The 21,247-nt window shown below is 44.3% G+C and overlaps 1 protein-coding gene across 1 annotated transcript in view; it reads right to left on the reverse strand.

The window, feature by feature from the left end:
• The window catches only part of LRRC49 (leucine rich repeat containing 49), a 447,480-nt gene that overhangs the window by 357,130 nt on the left and 69,103 nt on the right, over positions 1-21,247 (reverse strand). The window contains exon 4 of the mRNA XM_069222363.1: positions 20,825-21,061. Coding sequence (XP_069078464.1) covers positions 20,825-21,061 — 237 coding nt within the window. The remainder of the gene's footprint in view (positions 1-20,824; positions 21,062-21,247) is intronic.

A 21,247-nucleotide genomic window follows, 5' to 3' on the forward strand; every position in this document is an offset into this window, starting at 1 on the left:
CATCTTTCAAACAAATACGATACCTGTAACCCTTCATGCATCCTACTTTGGAGTTAAAAACATCAGAAAACTCATTCATCAGATCATCTCCTATATTGTTAATTTGTTGAACCTGCACCTTTGGTAATGAATCCAGATTTAAAATAATTCCTAACAGTTTTTGATGAGGCCAACTCAAAATGGTATCACCTACTACAGGTACATACACCTTTCCTAACATTTTGTTTCCCCTGAATACAATAGCAACATCACAATAACCTTTCATTTCAATCCGTTTCCCACCATAGCTGTAAGGAGTAACATCAGGATCATGAAGTACTACATTTCCTTGAAACTGTTTAAGATAATCAGACTCAGAAACAAGCAACAGTTTTGCTCCTGAGTCCATCATCATCGATATGTTAATGCCATTCACTTCCACAATGTCAGATGGATACTCGCAATGAATGCTAGACACACAGTTGACATCATTCACAACCTGAAGGATGAAATCACACTCCTCCTCGCACTCAATTTCATTAATTTTTGTTTTAGATTTCTCTGAAGACTTACAACATTTAGCAAAATGTTATTTCTTCCCACATCTTTTACAAACAATATTCAGAGCGGGGCAATCTTTGCTATTGGCCAGATGAGAGAAAGATCCACATTTAAGGCACAACAATTTAGCCTTAATGGTCACCTGATTCTTATTTTTGGATTTTACATCAAGTCCCTACATTAAGCAAATTATCTTTTGATTTTTTCAGTTCATCAATACACGTCATGGAGTGCTCCACTTGTTTAGCTATCATTAATACCTCATCTAACATGGGATCACTTTTAGACCAAAGTGCTTCTCTGATTTTGTGACTCTTGCACTCAAGCATGAATTGATCCCAAATCCGCTCACCTACACTATCACCTAAATTGCATAACAAAGCTAGTTTATGTAATGCTGTCACCAAATCTTCAGTTGATTCATATTCATTTTGTTTATGCTTACCAAAGTAATATCTTTGAAGAATAATGGACATTTTCAGTAAATAATGTTTGTCTAATTTGAGCAATGTAATTTCAAATTCATTCAAAGGAGTATCTCCTTCTCCACCCACAGGAGAAATAATAGATGGTAAGGTTTCCAAAACATCCTGCCCTTCAGCCCCTAGACAATGTTTCAAAACTTAACTTTTCCTTTCAGCGGATAAATTACTAACACAAACGCATATGTGCGTTAAGAACCCCTTTTTCCATTTAGGTCATGGAACGGGTGGATCACCAGGGATGGACAAAAAAAAATGTGGGTGGAGTGATATTTGGCATTTTATATGTGGCAGTAAAAGCAAGGCAATACTGGAAAAGAAATAGAGATTAGTAAAAACAATACCCTAAAAAATAAAAACACAGAAAACACAGAAAATGTCATCAAGTAGAGCAAAAGTCTATTTTCTGATAAAAAACGAGTTGAGGAGAAAATGTTTTTTTTTCCAATGCCTTACAGTGAGTTGAGCAGTTTAATCCTTACTCGATGTTCAGGCAGCATCTAAACGACCGGAAAATGAAAAGTTAATGAAGCAGACAAAGTGTACATAAGTAGATTCCATCAATACGAGGCGATCTGTAAAGCTTGTACCACTTGATTACATGCGCTCAAATACGAGTGTAGATAACACTAGGAGCATGTTGAAAACAAAGGCAACGTCGCAATGACAACAGAATTAGTTTACCTCAGCACGAGGAATGCTGCGTTCACAGCAGCGTGAGCAGCCTTAAATGATCAAGTTCATGAAATCTACACATGGCCCAATGTAGAAAAAAAATGAAGAAGTCAAAACAGATATCATTAAAAAATCCCACACTCCCTTTGTTTCAAAATTCCTTTGTATACATCCAATTGTAAGTGTTGAAGTTTCTCTCCAAAGTCAAATGTTGACACGGGGTTCAACCGGATCATCACCAAATTGTAGTATTAAACAGCAAGTAGGAATTAGAGAGCCAGGGCAATGCTTGAAATATTCAGATATATTTATTCAAATACTTCTTATAAAGAAACTCCAACCACTTCCAGCATCCAGCCTCCCCACAACCTTTCCCCCATTCCTTTCTAGAATCTCTCTGACACAGTACAAAATCCAACAGAAAAGGGGAGATAGGTGCATAGCAACTAAAACATAACCTTAAAATGGAGATAACATAAAAAAGGAAACATACACAGTTCAAATGAACAATACTACACCCTGTCTCTGTAGGAGTCCACAATACATTTGCTGATCTTTGACCTCTGCCCCTGGGGGCCACATGTTGCTGGTGGTTGGTGTTTGGGGTTAACTTGAACCCCAACCTGTGGTCTTCCTAAAACCCTGAGACTGAAACTGTAAGTGCTGTACTTACCTGTAAATCGAACTAACTTTTCTTCCCCCCGGAACTGTTTCTGAAAATTGCAGTGTGTCCATTTTAAAACAGATTATTGCCAACAATTCAAAAACTGTATGACTTATCGATTTCAAACAAAGTACTGTTGATACATGTGTGAAATACGAATCTACTGAAGTACTTACCTGCAACTTGAATCTTGTTTTTCTAAAAATAATTAAGAAAATATATTTTTGCTACATAAAAAACATTGGTCTGGAGTAGTCATTGAGTGTTTGCTTCTTCTAGTGCCTGTGTGTGTACAACAAATGCTTTGCACAACCCCCTGATAAGCCTTACTGCTCGACCACACTACCACACAAGAGAGCATTAGTATTATCTACTTTAGCCTCTGTTAAGCACACTATATCTCATTTGGATCTAGTATATACAGAGCCAGCTTTCTACAGGGGGAATTCAAAGGGGCACAATATCTATAACATACACTTTCCAATAATGAATCGCTGAAAGGTAAATGGCAGAGGGAGCTCAATTGTGACCGGGATTGGGACTACAGGCAAATCATCCTAGATAGACCATTTGGGGAAGAAATAAGAAAAGTCATTACAAAAGTATTTAGCATCAATAAAGACTAAGTGAAACTGGCTGGAACATTCTGGGAGGCTTTTAAATTTATGATAAAGGAAAACGCATGAGTGACTCAGATGGGAGCAGGAACACATTAACAAAATATATAATTAAAACTAGAATAGGAAATGATCAAACTAAAAGGCAACAAGCACTGGGTACACATTAAGAAAACTTGACTCGAGGCAATACACCAACAAACAACACAATGGCAGAGACAAGGCAGAACACCTTTTAGTTTGGTTGTTGAACAGAGAACAGGGTGGCAAACCAGTCACAGCAGTGCAAAACGAGATGGGTCAAATACAAACAGATCAGGCAGAAATCAATAACAGATTCAGGAAACTTTATGGAGATTGTATGATCAGCAAGAGGAATCAGATGAAACACAAATAGATCTTATATTAATCTGCACTTCCTACACTAGAGGCAGACTAGAAAGACATACTCAACTTACCAACAGAATCAGATGACATCTAATGGACTAGTGAACAGTTAAGGATGAAGACACCAGGAAACAATAGCATGCCTGTCACCTTCTATAAAGAATATGCTCAAATGTTAGCCACTCAGCTGCTAGACAAGTACAAAGAGACAAACAAGATAGGGGAACGCCAAAAACCATTAAGAGAGGCAACAGTGATGGTTCTCCAAAAAGCTAAGGAAGACTCGGTCAAATGCAATTCGTAAAGGGCCAGGGAAGGTAAAGTAATATAGGATTGATGGAGAATACATAGGGGTTCCAGAAAGATGTATACCCTGTCACCACTGGTCTTCGCAATCGTAACTGAACCACTAGTACAAATATTGAGATTTAGACAACTTGGACTGGAAACCAGCTATAGATTTAGAATGCAACCAGTTTTTCTCTAGTGAGTTGCTCAAAGGCTTATTTTCAGTGGGAGGTTTGTGACCTCTAGTTCAGTGAAATAAACTTTGCTGAAAGGCCAATAATCAGATCTGTTCCTGCTAATCTTATCTCTACTTCCACAAACATCATAGTGGCAACCGAAGGACTTTCAGAACCTAGATTACCATATGCAAAAAGGCACAAAATACCTGTGAGAAATTACTAAATAAATGTTGCAGAAACCCACTGCAACCATCAGTGCAGATAAACCACTCTACATATTGACAGGTAAATGACTTTACCTCTAGCTAACATTGACATCTGCTCTAATCAGAACTTTAATGAAATTCACCAATTTCTAATAACCTGCAAATAAGTAGATTTAACAAAAAGTGTTACAAAAAACATGTGCAAAAGCTGTAAAATAAAAGTAATTAGATTCTGAACATGAAATTGCATTTTCTTCTTTAAAAGTAAAAAAGCAATGGCTTTAAGCCCCCTGTCCACACTCTAGCTGGGATTGTCACTGGGCTGAATGGGTGTGTAAGCTGCGCCCACTAAAAGGCTGATTAATTATCTATGGGCCTCTTCTGCCTGCATGTCTACAAAAATAAATTAATACAAATGTTTTAAGAACTGACAGACCTGAGGGGTGCTGGCCAAGGACTGCCAAATGAGCCAGGTACAGTGAAGGAGACAAAAAGAAGGAGAAAAGTGGGGGCGAAAGGGCAGAGAGATAAGGGTTTTAATGGAGTAAACACGAGTCAGAAAGATAAGCAAGAAAGAGTAAGGAAAGTAAAAAGAAAGACAATGTAAGAAAGTTCAAAGTTCAGTATTTGAGGTGGACAAGTGTCCACCTTAAAGGTTAAAGCCACCATGGTCAAAGCCACCATCACTTGCTAGATGTCATGCAAATTAAATTAAATAAGCCTATTTTCAGTCACTGGTAACGTTACACAAAGCAGTTTGGCTTACATCAAAGGGAATGTGTAAAGTATTTTAGTAGTGCATACACAGTTGAAAAAGTCCCAGGAAACACAATAAAACACCAAAACCAATTCTACAATAAAGAGAAACTTGTCTGAGTAAAATAAGATCAAAACAACAGGTCACCTAAGGAAGGGGCCTTGTGGTGCAACCGTTATAGCAGGCACTAGCTAACTGGTGAGAGTGACTCATGGGCACTCCCTATCCAATGCAGTAAAGGTTCCCATGGCTACCCTACCTACTGTTTTAGTAGTTCCTGTTTGTATTAGTGTATAGTGTATAGAGAAGGAAGTTCACAAGGTCAGGTCAATAAAGCCAATCAGCAATTACAGGCGATCACAGAGTGTGACCAAGAGAGCAGCAGAGGCCACTGGGAAGAGGAAGCGTGGCCGCTGGGAAGCGGCAGGGATTGCAAGAGCGAGAAGGAAGGAAGAGGGGCGTCAGCCGAGCAGCTTTGGCCACTCTGGGCAAGTTTTGGCCGAGCTGCTCTTGTTGCTGGCCCACTTGTCTGCCTACCCACCTGCCCGGCCTGCCCCGTTGACCCGTCCTGTCCTGCCCCGCCCTGCCACTGGAAGCAGGGAAAAGGGAGGAAGTCTCCCTGACAGCGTTTGCCGCCAGCCTGACTGATGTTTTGCTGTCCTGCAGGCCTGGCTCACCTATTCGCCTGCCCAGCCCAGCCCATTGTCCTGCCCTGCCGCTGGAAGCAGGGAAAATAAAAGAGTCTCCCTGACAGCATTTGCCGCCAGCCCTGACAGCGTTTGGCAATGGCCCGACTGATGTCTTGCTGTACTGCAGCCCTGGCTCACCATCCTGCCACTAATAGCAGAGAAAAGAAGGGGTGAGTCTCCCAGTCCACATTCCCGGCTGTCCGACGTTCAGCTCCTGGTCGTACCCTTCCACAGCCGCTAGCTGCCGCATTACCTTTTGGGCTGACCCGGCCCTTCTTATCAAGCCGCCTGCCCCCTCCGCCCTTCGAAGTAGCACAGGGGTGTAGAGTGGGGGGGGAGCAGGCTTGCAAAGTTGGGGATCATCCCAGTCAGCCCCATAGTGTGTCTCCAACAGCTGGGCGCTGTTATTGGACTAAGGAGTCAGCTGGAATTTTAGAGGGAAAACAGCTGAACAGTCCCCGGTGTGAGCTCCGGGTGAGATGCGCTGTGCCTGGACCCCCTGGAGCTTAGAGTGCCTGTAGCGAGCAGGATGCACTATGCTGCAGGCAGCCTGCTAGAAGCAGAAGCAGCTGGCATTAGGCCAGTCTGGATTGCCACGCATTGCTGTCCTGCTCCGCTCGTCCCTGGCTGTTGACGGACACGAAGCAGCTGAGCGCCCTGGAATTGCGTCTGAACTGGTCTGCTCCGCTTCTTAGGGAACAGCGAATTCAGACCAGTCCGGAGAGGAGACAAGAGGGAAGGACCTCGGAATCTGGGAAGACTGGCCTCTAAGACCATACTGGATATTGCTCTTGAATGTTATAGACTGAAAGGCCACCCCTTCTAGAAGAGGGCATGCTAAAGGGGGAGTCGCCTGCTTGCTGTCAACTAAACTTAAGTGGAACTATGATTGTTATAAGGATCCTAGCAACCTTTTCATGGCCTTAACTCTTCAAGTTCATAATCCGACTAGGTGCTCTATGCCCCTGTTACTGGTTAACGCCTACATCCCCTTGAAGCGGTCTATGACGCTTTGTTGCAGAAGGTTTTTGTCTATATAAAAAATACTCTAGATAGTGAGTATCCTCCATATGTATTGCTAGTTGGAGACTTAAACTGCAACATTTCTAACCACGCTTTGCTCCAAGGCCCCGATGTCGAGAGAGAGGAAGCCCTGCGAATTCCATTCCCCCTCGATTAGAACAAATAGGAGAGGGAAACTTCTACTTGATCTCCTTACGAGAAATTATTGTCTCATAGCTAATGGTCTCCCTTGGATTCCCCAGCTTCCTTTACGCAGGTTTCTCCGGGGGAATGGCAATATTAAATTACCTGGTGCTAGGTTATACCACTCTCTCTCAAATAAATAATTTAAAAATTATAAATACTTCTGTTAGTGACTACAATTTGCTTTTCTTCTCGTTGGAATTGAACATGCAATTGACGGGGACCTGGAGTTTGGTGCATCAATCCCCATTTTTGATAAAAAGACACAGAGGACCCAGTGTGGTCACAGAAGGATCTCAGGCGTGTTAGAGATCTTAGAACTTGCTGTTGCAGAGCTTGATAATTGGGAGGGGAATGAACTTCAAAACTTTGCGAATCGCATGAAGCAGCTATTAATTAGCTCCTCTCTTAGACCTCCAAAAAGTAGACACAAGGTGATTCCACGTCCATTACCTGCTCTGAATAGGGAAATAAATTGTCTGGTTAGGATTCAGTACTAAAGAGTATTTATCTGAACACCAGGGTGGCCCTGCTAAAAAGGGGAAGGTGGCGCTTGAGAGCTTATCTCGCAATAGACTCCTGGGACAGGCTTTAGATCCACCTCAGGGAAGCAACAGTAAAGGATCAGGCTAGACGTTTTTGGTAATTGACTGGCGAAGGTTGAGGGTCAAAAATGCATTCTTCCCCTGTAACCATATCTGAAGCTCGTTGGACTGAATTCATTGCCACCCTTTATGTATCAAATGGGGTTGAATTGTTACAGCTTCCCGAAAAGTGATGGGTCACAATCCATTGATCCTCCTACAGTAAAGGAGATAGAGCTAGCCATTCGAGCTATGTGCCTCTCCGCCGCAATGTGTCCTGACGCATTACCCATTTCAGTAATAAAACAGGATATTTGATCATGGAGTAATATTTTATTTGCTGTTTTTAGAAGGTGTTTTCTTTCCTGAAGTATCCCACCCTCCTGGATCGGTAATATTATTGTGCGTTATTTAAGAAAGGCGTTCGTAACTGTCCAGCCAACTACCGGCATATCGCCCTTCTGGACGTGGTGGGGAAAATGTTTACTAAATGTCTGCTTTCCAGACTATTTGGGCTGAGGTGAACAATATCATTCTCCTTGAGCAAACTAGGCTTAGGTGAAGTCATAGCACTTTGGATAATGTTGCAGCATTACAAGTTATCATCGAAAAGTAAGTGAAAGTAAGAGGTGGAGTGGTCTGTGCCGCATTTATCGACTTTTCAACGGCTTTTGAAAAAGTGGATAGAGACTTGTTATGGGGAAAGCTGGCTAACTTGGGTATGCCTAATATTCATCTTGAGCTAGTGATAGCGCTTCACTCCTCTACTTGGAGTAGAATACTTTTTGGGGGGGGGCAAAGGTTTACCTCAAGCTATACCCACTCTGAATGGATTAAAACAAGGATGCCTCTTTGTTCTTCTCTTTATATGTTTCAAGTCTTAACAAAGGGAGTGCTGCCCCACACAGGTGCTCAGCACTGGTCAGTCGCCCCCCGTTGTCACCTCGGGGTTTGCTGCCTGTGTGCCTATGTGGTATCGACGTTTACTGTCTGGCAATTAATTCCAGATTCACCTGCTCTGAGTCTCATCTGAGCTGGGTGGTAATCAATTATCTTCAGAGGCATAGGCGCATTTCCCCGTCACATCCTAGTGTCTTCAATGTCCGCTGTGCTGAAAAGGACCACAGTCAAGACCCCATCATCCCCACCGGGCGCAGTAATGTCACACTATTCTTTCATGCAGTCCTCGCCAGCCCGTCAGACTCACTCTATTCTTCCGCAGTTGTTCTAGGGCCTCACCGCTATCACCAGCAGCTCTTTATTTCGTGTTCAATGGCCACTGTGTTGGGAGCATCCCCTGCGGTCTTTTCTCCCACTCTTCGCGCTTCCTGTGTGCCCCGACAAGCCTCTGCAATTAGGATCTGTCATGGGACTCGTCTCACCATGTGCTCTTCTGCTTCTACCGAGCACCAATGGTCCCAGAAGTGTCTCCATTTGTAATGGGCCTACGAGCCACCTGCCGCGGCAAGCGTGCCCCGTGGTTCCTCTCCTTGCCCGGCACTGATCCGCGAGACTCATCTCACCTTGTGCTCTTCTGCTTCTACAGAGTACCAATGGTCCCAGAAGCGTCTCTGTCTGTAATGGGCCTACGAGCCGCCTGCTGCAGCGAGCGTGCCCTGTGGTTCCCCTCCTGGCCTGCCACCGATCTGTGGTCGTCCGGGCCCCATCACACAGCGGCTACGCCCACAGCGCAGCCACGATCCCATGCCACCATCCCACACCTCCCCCCCCATAAAAGACCATTTTTAGATTTCATATGCTTAAAATAAATATAAGAAGTATTTTTAAAAAAATGTAAAATTCTAAAACAGACCAATTCATTGGGAGGATCATACAAGGCTCGAAGAAACTCTGGTAGATAGTATAGAATGCTGGAGACAAATAGGTCTTAGCCACTTACGCTGAAACGAAACAAGGGATGGGCAGGCAAATAGAACACGATTTAAGTCTAAGGTTTCAGCTAAACAGAAATTACACTCCTTAGCCGAGCCATGCCACTTTGCCAAAAAAACATTCAAAGGCAGTAATCCCTGAGGAAGAAGCCTACAAAAGCACCTAACCCCATGTAGTAGATTCTATATCCAAACGAAAGCTTAAAGACCACTTAGCATGTTTCAAGCCAACTTTCAATTGACATGGTGTAATAGCTAGGACCTGATTGCAGTCTAACTCCAGCATTTCCAAGGCGTAGGAAAAATACTTACAGATAGTATACCTGAAATTATTGTTCACCAGAAATTTATTTCTACAGCAAGGACCTTAAAAGTAATATCCTCACTTCTTGCAAGGCAAGCGACCCACCGTATAACCTCTGGTAAGCCCTGAACGAACACACTTCTTAAACCCAGTTCCAGCTTTAAGGCTGCCATGGAAGCAGCTGAATTAACAGACAAGAGTTTTCTAAGGGGTTTTCTAAGGGTTTTGCCTTCCAACAGATTAAAAAAAAAACATTTAGAGAATTCAATCAATTCCTGGAATGTTTGCTCTATAGACCACTAAAAGGTGTGCAAAGTGCCTCCTCCCAATGGCTAAATTCAAGGCCCCTAAGCCTCTTGCCTGACAGTCTGCTTTGGATTGATTATTTTCTATGTGTGCTTTGTCGCTAAGATTCCCACAGACTATTTTCCTCAAAAAAAGTATAAGAATTCACAGTTGTCCGCTTTTGAGCATATAGTAAGCAGCAAACACAATTTCTGCTGATTTCAGGGGAAGGTCCTTGCTCTAGGAGAGGTAAGAGGGGGAGGCTCATCTTGCAACAGCTCTTAATCCACGCAGTTCTGTGGTTGTCGCAGAGGGGCTGCCGTCACCCCTTTTACTTTGAGACGCGTCCCGGCAAAGAAGCGGGAGATGCAGCTCAAATAGGAGATGTCTCCCGTCCAGATCTAACCCTACACTTGGGTAACTTTTGCCACCCGTAATCCACACTCAACAGCCATTCCGAGAAGTTCGAGAAGATCATACATGCTATATTTGACACAAAAACATCTCTTGAGGCCAAAATTCACTCAGTGTCTTTGGATGTGAATCTCTTGGGAAACGGACCACCGCAAGCTGGCGGACAGGGTCAGCTTAACGGAATCGGTCACAAAACTTTCTCACCAACTGTTAAGGAACTGCAAACTAAAATTTCGACTATGCAAGAAGATATCTCCTTATGTGGAGGGACGCTCATGGCGCAACAACATCCGATTTATTGGCTTCCCCGAGAGATCAGAACTTCCTTGTGCCGAACTCTTCTTGGAGGAGTGGCTCATGAACACGGTGCTGAAAGATAAGATACCTCCTTTGTTCTCAGTAGAAAGAGCACATCGTATCCCGGGACACCCTCCTAAAGCAGGAGCGCCACCACACCTGCAGTTCCCGTTTATTAAACTTCCGAGATCAGGACCTTGTTCTCCAGCTGTTTCGCACTAAGAGCCCTTGGCACTTCGAAAATACGGCAATCTCGGCCTATCCAGACTACACTAGTAAGCGCAGCATAGGCGAAGTTCCTACACAAAAGTCAAACAACGGTTACGGGAGCTGCAAATTAAATATGCTCTCCTCTTCCCAGTGAAACTTAAAGTTATAGATGGTGAAAACTTTCATATCTTCCAGACGCTAGAGGATGTATGGGCCTGGCTACACGCCAAGGGTTTTGCCGCGAAAGAGGAGGAAGAAGGCAAATGGGTGACGCCTAAACCTAAGACGCCACAGGAAAATGCCACAGGCCTGGCTTGATCGGGATCAGGTAGCTGCGGAGCAAGCCCGGGCAGTTAAGGCGGTGGCGTTACATCAAACCAATTCATTTTCAACCTTGCGCTCCAACACCACAAGAGACTCTGGGTCTGAGATCAGCGACTCAGAGGCTTCTTCGATTTGCAGCACTGAAGCCCCCCACGTCACTCCTGGATCTGTAGATGACCTTATATGACCACCCCCTCCCCTTATTATTAATTCCTAGGCCACTGCTGCTGCTTCACTTCCGTGTGTTCCTGACACCAACATGGGACCATTTGTTGGGGACAACTATATGGTGCCTTCCACACCATGCCCTGGGCCCAGGCGAGGGGCTCCGAAATGTACCCACAAGTCATGCTCCCACACCATGCCAACTTGGACATATTTTTTAATACATTATCAGCGCAATCGTCGCTGTGCGAATGTTTATGTTCATTGGGCGGCATACCACGAGCGTTCTCGGCCCTGGGGGCCCTGGGGGGAACATTACTGCATTTGGGGTGTTTTTCCTTATGTTTGTTTCTTCTACATTGCCTTGAAATGTCATGTTGGACACAGGGCTGTTACTCTATATGTTGGACACTTGTGCTCTGGGTGAACACGGGAGGATTTTTCTATGCGGGATGGAGGGGTCACAGGAGGTGGGGAGGGACTGGTTGCTTAACATGCTCCTACCGTACACACCGTATCAGACATGATGCCAGACAACCTACCACTGGAGCATGGTCCGCAATACAGAATTATAACATGGAACGTATGGGGCACGGAATCCCTCACTAAATGCTATGGGGTGTACTCATATCTTAAACGCAGACAGGTACACTTTGAAATGCTTCAGGAGACACATCTCACGGCCACAGAGCTAGATCACCTACGGGCCAGGTGGCGGGGGCAAACATATGGTACTACTACATCCACATATGCACAAGAGGTTCTTATTTGGATAGCCCCAGGAGTTCCCTTTGCACTGACCGCCCAGAGAATAGATACGGAAGGACAATATGTTATACTGGAAGGTCAGTTAGATGGTGCCCCTCTCAACCTAGCAGCTATATATGCGCCCAATGCTTACCAAACAAGCTTCTTAGATTTTCTTACACCAGCGCTTTTTCAAGATTCACTACTCCCGGCAATATGGGGGGGGGAGAGTTCAATTGTGTTTTGGACCTGCACCTTGACCGTTCTCACCCTCCTTTGTCCTCCGCCATGAGCATCTGTACCTCCCGCATGACCTGCACACTAGGCTTGATATCCTCTTCTGCACTGCCCAAACCGCCCTCCTCCTGATTCGGTCGGAATACTTAGCATGGCCCTATTCAGACCACAGACCACTGCTGTCGACCCTGACCTGGGGCGCACAACGCCCCTTCATCCCTAACTGCCGTCTACAGCTTGAGACCCTTTTGGACCCACCATTCTGTAATACACTAATACAATCCAGCTGACAATTTTTCGAAGCAAACGCTGGATCCACCTCTTCTCGAGCCATGGAATGGGAGGCACATAAGGTGATGATCCACGGCCACTACATGGCAGTCACCTGGGGGATTAGGCGGCAGCTGGTGCGGGTCCTCTTAGTTTGATAAGGTTGCAAAGAGGCAGAAGCCACCCTGAGCCATCATGACTTCCATAAACGGATGGCTCTGCAACATGCCCAGGGATACCGCTCGGGTAAGTTACTTGCCTGGCTCCTTTGGTGAGAACACTGTAGTGCTCCAGCTGTGGCAATCCGCCTAGCTGATAGCACGGTAGCTACCTCACAGACTGCTATTAATGAAGCATTCCAGGACTACTACCACGAGCTATATGCAAGGCCAGCAGTCCCAGATCTAAATTGTGCACAGGAGTTTCTGGCAGGGGTGTCTTTTCCTAAACTTTCCATCATCCAATGCGACGATACTGAGGAACCCATTCAAATTGAAGAGATTAAGGGGGTCATTTCCTGAATTGCTCATAACACCAGGCACAGATGGCCTATCTATTGAATACTATGCTACCTACTCTACCGCTGTAACACAGCGACTCTTGGAGGTATTTCAGGAGGCACTAGAACGGGGGTGCGTGGAAGACTCCTTATGCAAGGTCTTAATATTGGTATTACCTAAACCGGGATGTGATCCCGTAAATATTAAGTCGTATCGACTGCTTTCCTCATTGAACCTGGACTGTAAGATATTGGGGAAGAGCCTGGCAAACCGTTTACTGCCTGTGGTACAAACACTAGTACACTCTGATCAATCAGGCTTTGGGCCATAGCACTTTCCTTAACATACATCGCCGGTTACATCTCATCCATAATACCCCATCTGACGCGCTTGACCGAGTGGCGGTCTCACTGGACATTGAGAAAGCCTTTGACACCTTGGGCTGGGATTTCCTCTTTGAGAGTCTTATGGCTATGGGATTCGGACAGCGATTTCTGCGATGGGTCAGCACACTGTATGCAGAACCCCTGGCTAGAGTAAAAACGGGACAGGTGATATCAAATAGCTTCGCTGTACAGAGAGGGACGCGGCAGCAGTGTCCATTGTCACCGCTTCTATTTGCCTTGGCTGCGGAGCCCCTAGCTTGCTACTTGTGTGAGCGAGCTGGGATCTGGGGAATTCCAGAACTGGGACGTTACCATGTTATTTCTCTATACGCAGACCATGCTCTTATTTATCCTTGTGATGTGCGAGCCACACTCCAGGAACTCATACAACTTGTGAAGACCTTTGGGGATCCCTCTGGTTTACAGGTTAATTGGCCTAAATCATGTCTGTTTCCGCTAGCACCACATTCTCCCATCAATAGAGGAGTCATGGCTGACTCACATCTACAATGGAAGTATGACTCCTTTAGGTATTTACAAGTCAATACTTACCACACAGCTCAGGATCTTCCAGGAGGTAATTTAGATAGAGCGATCGCAAGTATCAGTAGTTTCCTCACTTTTTGGCAGTCCTTGCCACTCTCGCCAGCTGGTCGAGTGGCAATATCTAAGATGTTAATCCTTCCCAGATTGCTTTACTTTTTCCTCTGTGCTACCCATAGCGGGGTCACAAGACTTTTTTCGAGTGTTCAATGGTCTGCTTCTCAAACTGTTTTGGGGGAGGAGGATGCCGAACGGTGGCCCTGTCCAAGCTTCAGAGACCAATAACTGAGGGCAGGCTGGGAGCTCCGAATTTCAAATTATATTATGCGGCAGCTCAATTGCAGTGGCCGATGGCCTGGTTATTCTCAAATGGTTGTCCGATATTGCCCACTATTAGGTGCTACTAGGGAGAGTTACATGTATTCTTGGCTGACGGACTCCATTGGTCCCCGTAGGCCAATGTTGCAACAGATGATAGTGGCACACACATGATTGCATCGCTTCATACACCCTAAAGGCCCTCACATCCCATATTCACTGGATATTCACATTTGGGACATACCTAGGATAAAAGAAAAGACACAAGGTATTGATCGCGACAAATGGACTGATGCAGGGATCACCCGAGTGGCAGACTTATACTCAGAAGGTACACTTACGACGTTCCAGGGCGTCACTGAAAAATATGCTATCACACCTGGGCAATTTCTCACTTACTACGCACTACTGCATGCCATGCATGTTTCTTGGGGCACTATGGAAAGGGAACTATTCCTTTTCTGGCAACCGCCCACATCACAGGTACTGCACACTATATTTCTGAGTAGGTCAGCACGACACGTCATTACCACCCCATATCTATATACAGCGCTCCACACACCAGGGCCAGATCTCATGAGGACAACACGTGCTAAGTGGAATGCTGTGCTGCCGCAACCACTGACTGACACAGATTGGGTTAGAGCTATGCAGTCTTTGAATGGGATATCCCAAAATGCTAAATTTAGATTTACACAATTCAGCTACATACACCAGGCTACCTAGATCCTCATCGCATTAAACATTTGTTTCCCTTACTCACTCCTGGTTCCCCACATTGTACCTTGCCCTCACCATGTTTTTATCATATGATATGGGAATGCCAAGTCTTACAAAACACTTGGTGCAAAGCTACCAAGATAGTAACAGAATTGAATACACATCCCTTCCGCCTCACACCTACTTCTTGCCTCTTGGGTCTTCACCCCCGGGAAGAGGGTGATAAATACCTCCATTGATTTATTGATCTGGCTTTAGTGCTATTCAAAACGTAGGATAGCCATGGCATGGAAGTCCCAGCCCCCCCCCCGGGTGTTTTGGGATTTCTTTTAATTAAGGGGTTAGGGAGTTTTATGATGATGCACTTTATGGGTCGAGTTCTTGTTTGCTGGGTAAGTTCTTTGATCGTTTATGTATAAATTTAATTCTTATGTCTTTTTATGTGGACCTCGTTAGAGTTCCTAACCAAAAAATAAATTTAAACTTGACCTGACTTGTCTTACTGCAAAGAGGCAAAAACAGCATGTACCAGTGTAATTTTGGAACAGCAGATGTCTTCAGCCACACTAAAAACTTAGACTCTGAGAGCTGGGGGTGTGTCTGAGAGGGTACTAAGGAAATCACTACTGTCCACCCACAACTAAAAGAGGTGACAGAAGTCTAGTGAAACAAAGAAGGGTCCTTCAGAAACCAGAGAGCAGATGCAGCAATTGTTACCTAGTCCTGTCTGATTCCTATCAAGAGTGCAAATGTTTTACATGCACCTCAGACAGCTCTGTCTGGTAGTATTGGACACTGTTGAGCCAACAGACTGCTCACATCCCCCATACTGAATATTCTGCAGAGCCCATTCAGGCCAACCTATCAATCAAACTGACTAGTTGTTCACCTCCAGTCATACCACATTCGGGTCAAGTACAGGCAGGTCAGTTGTCAGAGGCTAATGCTAATTAGCTTCCTGAAGTTTCAGAGAAGGCAAAATGTAACTTTGTAAAAGTTATTTTCCTTTAATATGTGTTACAAATCTGACTTCAGCATTGAATTGGATTTAAATAACCATTAAAAAAAGTTGTTATTTTTTCTAGCTGGTCCCATTGTCAAAGTAGCAGTATTAATATTTTAGCCTTCACTCTAGTTTTCTACACACAACTGCTAGGCCTGCCACAGTCAAAATAGCTTTAGGAGCCTTGTCACTGTAGGGACATAGCAAAATTAATTTTCGATATGTCCCGCTTTTAAATACCATGCAGCCTGATTTTGGGGCTAGCTACAAGGCCTGTAAAATGGTGTGCAAGAAATGCTGCAACTGGTTGAGGGGGGTGAAACGCTACTTGAACAGCAACCACAATCCTTGTCAGGGTGAAGTCACAAGCAAACCCCAAATTAACCCGCGCTTGACCCTCTGGTAGCTTGGCACAGAGCAGTGAGGCTCTGTGCCAAGGCAATGTGTAAAGTATTTATGCTGCACTTCAAACAGTAATAAAGTGAAAACACAACACAAGAAAAATCCTGCACCAATTTAGAAAAAATACCGTGCATTCTATCAATGAAATAATCAAGACCAAAACGACAAAAATCCAAAGAGTAGAACTGGCGATTTGCAATTTTAAAGATTTCAGTAAAAATACCACCAAAAAGCACAAAGTGCCAAATTGTCTCAACTGTGGTTACCTTTTAGCAGTTACAAGTTAGGCCCACTGAACAAGAGTACCATAGATCACGGCTGCAAAGAGAAGCAGATTCCTGTGTCAACTATGCATCATGCAGCAGAGGCAATTTGAGGTTGGGGTAAGGAAATGTGTCTCAGAGCCGTGGTTCAGAGAAGCTACAAAGTGAGAGGCGACATCCTTGTGTAGAGATGCATTGCGCAGCAGCAGTTCCAACAGGATGCGTTGGGCGAGGTAATGACCTTGCATGAAGATGAGTCGTGCAGCAAAGGCTCCAACGGGCTGCGTTGGGCTAGGCAATGCCCCTGTGTGGAGATGCGTTGCGCAGCAGTGGTTCAGATGGGTTGCTGTAGGCGATGAGGAATCCTTGCTTCAGGGAATTCTGCTCAGCAGAGGTGATGCGTTGATTCCAAGGGCAATGCGTTGAGCAGCAGAGGAGCGATGCACCTGGAAATATTCCGCACTGCGGAGGAGATGTGTCGGTTCTGTGGAGCACGTGTCAGACTTCCAAGAGTCTAGGACTGGCGTGGAACCACTTGGGAGGGCAGGACTCAGAGATGGCAGAGTCCAGGTGCTGGGTTCAAGGTTGTTGGAAGATTGTTATGACCCAGAGGATTCTGACCAGGAGGTCAGACAACTAGCCTTTGGAGTCACTCTAGGGTTCTGGGTTCTGAGATTCAGGTCCAGAAATTCTCCCTCAGGCAAGGGGGCTCCAGGGATGCAGCCCTTGAGAGCAGCAGTCCTCTCAGCAGCACCGAAGCCCTTCTTCCTGACATAGTCCACAGGTCCAGAGGTGTACTGAACAGTTGAGGTGTAAGTTCCAACATGTATACCTTGTGCCCACTTCGAGTGGAGGAAGCTTCTAGAGGTTTCCAACCCCCTGAGGAGTCAAGCATCACCTTCCTCCCTGTCCTGGCCCCAGCTTGTCCGGGACCACAAAAGACCAGTGTCAAACCCTTTGTGAGTGTGCCAAGGCAAAGCTGTTGTGATGTGTATGTGTGGTCGGTCAACAGCACCTCCTCCTCAATAACACAGAGTGGCCTATCCTGCCAACCCCTATCTTCCCTTTGTCACACTGTCTGGGAGCAATACACAAAAACGAACTGCCAGCTGCACCTAGTCCTGTGACCTAGGAACAGGCTCCAAGCACTAACTGGTAATGGCAAGAAAAGGCCAAGTTTGTAAAAGTGGCATTTTCCGTTTTGTGGCTAAAAATCCAACATTACTATTAAACAGGGCTTTTAACTACAATTCATTAGACACCAAACTTAATCGGTCTATCTGCTTCTAATTGGAAGTTACAGCTTATTAAATGTAATAAGGTAACTCCAATGCTATCCTATGGGGAAGGTAGGGCTTGTAGTACAGAAAAATGAACTTAGGAGTCTTTCCCTACCAGGAAATGTAAAACTTAAAAGTACACAACCTATATTTTAAATACACTTCACTAGGGGCTGTTGAGGGCCTACCCTAGGAGTGACGTGTATTAAAAGGGAGGGTTTGGGCCTGGCAAAAAGTTTATTTTGCCTGGTCTTAATGGTAGTTTAAAATCGCACACACAGGGTGCAGTGGCAGGCCTGACGCATGATTAAGCGGCTACTCGAGTTTGTGGAACAATCAGTGCTGCCGGTCCACTAGCAGCATTTCATTTACAGGCCCTGGGCATAGGCAATACCACTTTACTAGGGACTTAAAAGTAAACAAAATAGGCCAATTGTATCTAAGACAATTCTAACATGTTTTAAGGAGACAGCAGAAGCACTTTAGCACTGGTTAGCAGTGGGAAAGTGTGCAGAGTCCTAAAGCCAGCAAAAATGAAGTCAGCGAAACAGGAGGATTGAAAGCAAAACGTTAGATGAGAACCAAGCCAAAGATGCCAGGTCTTGCTGGGTGACTTACTAATATATGGAAGGAAGGCCTTTACTTGTCAAAAAGGGTTATTTTGACAGGTCCCACTGCAATAGTCAAGCTATTCAGGGTTGGCCTAGAGCCATAATTTCAGTACCACAATAGGTGTTGCAGTCCAAAAGTATAATTTTACTTTCCATGCTATGGGTGTAATTCTGCACCATATGCTATGACCTTACATGAAAGTTAAATGTGCCAATCAGGTTTTACACTCATTTCAACACGTTTTAGGGGTCAGAGCACATAATCTGTGTCCCAGTGAAAGAGTTCAAGATTACCAACAGGCGAGTCCCAAAAAATGAATAACTACAGGTGACCCCCCCAAAAAAGGTCACTTTGCAACAGACAGATTGATAGAAAGGAGGGGGCAGAGGAGGAGGAAGGAAGGTACCTTGAAAGGAAAGAATAGTGAAAGATGTGGTTGAGGGGAGGCTAGAAAACAAAGGAAGTGTGGGCAGAAGGAAGAACATATGAAAGGAAAGAAAGAAGGGTGAATTGAGGAGTAATGGAAGAATGAATAGGTAGATGGGTGAAACAACAGCTGGATAGATGAAAGGATTAATGGACAAAAGGATGGATGAATGAAAGAGTGCAAGGATGGGATGGAATGAGAGAAGGTCGAATAGAAGAATTCTTGAAAGGAAGGCTTAATAAAAGGATTGACAGATGGACAGTTGGATGAATGGATGGATGGAAGAAAGGAAGATAGGAAGGAAGGGCGAACAGAAGGGTGAAATTATGGATAAATAGGGATAGATGGATGGACGGATGATGGCTCTTTTGTATAAACTGAGCCAGTCCCTGGCTCAGCTCCACAAAGTTTGTTTTCACACTCACGGGTGACACAAGTGAACTTAGTTCAATGCACCAACGCTTGAGTGTGAAAGGCAGGTTTTTGTAGGCCTGTGGCACCCATCCAATACATAGTTGAAGTGGCATCAATGCTTTTGGGTTACTAACGGGCCCTAAACATGGATCGGGGACACTGTTGTAATTAGAAACAAACTTTGTTTTTTGTTTTCTTCAGTATCACACAGATACAAACTGCTCTAAGAAAAAGACACTTCAACTAAAAAGTATGTTTATTTCAACTGGTGCATCTAGTGGTTGGGCACATCTAAAACAACCACAAAAAGTATGGTTAGAACAGCACAAATGCATATTGCGAACAACAAGAATAAAATTAACATTTCTACTATTGTCACAGTGTCATCCTAAAACCTAACACCCTAAAACCTACTTCCATGTGCTATGCTAGGACAGCATGGAGTAGAGTAAATAGCATTTAGATTTTCTTGGGAGAATGAGTGCACTTCCTACCTGTTTACAGCAAATTGCTGTAATTATCAGGAGTCAGGGAGGCTGTGTTCGCTGCGGAAGCCAAACACAAGTCACGTCAGTATGAGCTCCTCCCAGACTCAGGCTCAATATCAGCTTGTAGTATAAATTGTGATACAGCAGCATCTCTGACAGGCAGGGTCTTCTCTGGCAGTATCTTGTGCGATAATCTGGAGAGAAGGACCTCTCCTAACATGTGATCAAGTGGCCATCTTTTTATACTATATCTTGCCTGTAAGGGAATTTCCAACATCAACTTAGGAATGTTGGATATAACCAATGACCTTCAAGAGGCTAGGCTAAGGTAATTCTTTTAAGCAAATAAGGCAAAAATGCGACAATTCAGACTATACTTGTTCCAGACTGATGTTGCATCAGGTGTCTTGCTGTTGTCTAGATTAACTTGACACTTGACAGGTTCTTTAAAGGAAAGGGCAGACAACATCTGAGTCAGAGGAAGACATGTGGATGATTCAACAAAAAGTACAGAGAATGGAGCCTCGGTCTACTTAGAATGGAGTCAAGCCTTATAATCTTTACTTCAGCTCAGGATAGGATGGAGTAATAGAATGCTGAAATGAGGAGCAGGTGGATGAAAAAGTGGTCCATTGAAGGGATGAGTGAATGGAAGGGTGGGTTTAAGACTAAAAGGAGGCATGCATAAACGGGTGGAAGAGTGGAAATTCTCATCTAGGTAGGGTAAGGCTTATTTGCTTCATTCACTTGGTGCAATTAGAAGTATGGAACAAAGTGAGGGGGTATTTTATTTTTTAACTATTCCTTTTCTGGCAAGGATGAGAACTATATCAGGATGTAAATTGTTATGGTTGCTAGCCTTCAAAGTAGAACTGGATTCTAATATAAAGATGTAACCAATTCAGTCAGTGAACTAGGAGTCAAAAAAGTGCTAGCTTTTGCATGTGTACCACCTCTGCGAGTTGGATAATGTATATAGGCAAATTTGAAAGGTGTTTGTCTTCTAGATAAAAGATATCATGGGATTATGATCAATATTTTCCAAATACCTTTAGGTAACTCTGTGTCCTCTTTGTAAGTCGCTGCTGTGACAAACGTATTTTCAGGATCTGTCCTCCCTCTGGAGTTTGAGGACAACTGGGCTGAAGTTGAACGACCTGCAACAGTACTCTGTACCACAGAATCTTTACCATGCCTCATTTCTGGAACAAAAATATCAGTCACGTTCGCTGCTATCGGAGAATAGTTTTGCCTATGGTGAACAAAAGCACTGGCTAACCGTCCATCTGCAAAATAAAATAGAAAATATATATGACATTTCCAACATCAATAAACACAATACACCAACACACAGAATATATATTACACTGTCATGCACAGTATATATTTTTGCGTGTTACCAAAATCAACACAGATGTATCTGAGCACTGCACATAGGGTGGTTTTAAAAAGATGAAGACCAATTGTAACAT

This window comes from Pleurodeles waltl, chromosome 3_1 (assembly GCF_031143425.1).
Source record: "Pleurodeles waltl isolate 20211129_DDA chromosome 3_1, aPleWal1.hap1.20221129, whole genome shotgun sequence".
Lineage (NCBI taxonomy): Eukaryota > Metazoa > Chordata > Amphibia > Caudata > Salamandridae > Pleurodeles > Pleurodeles waltl.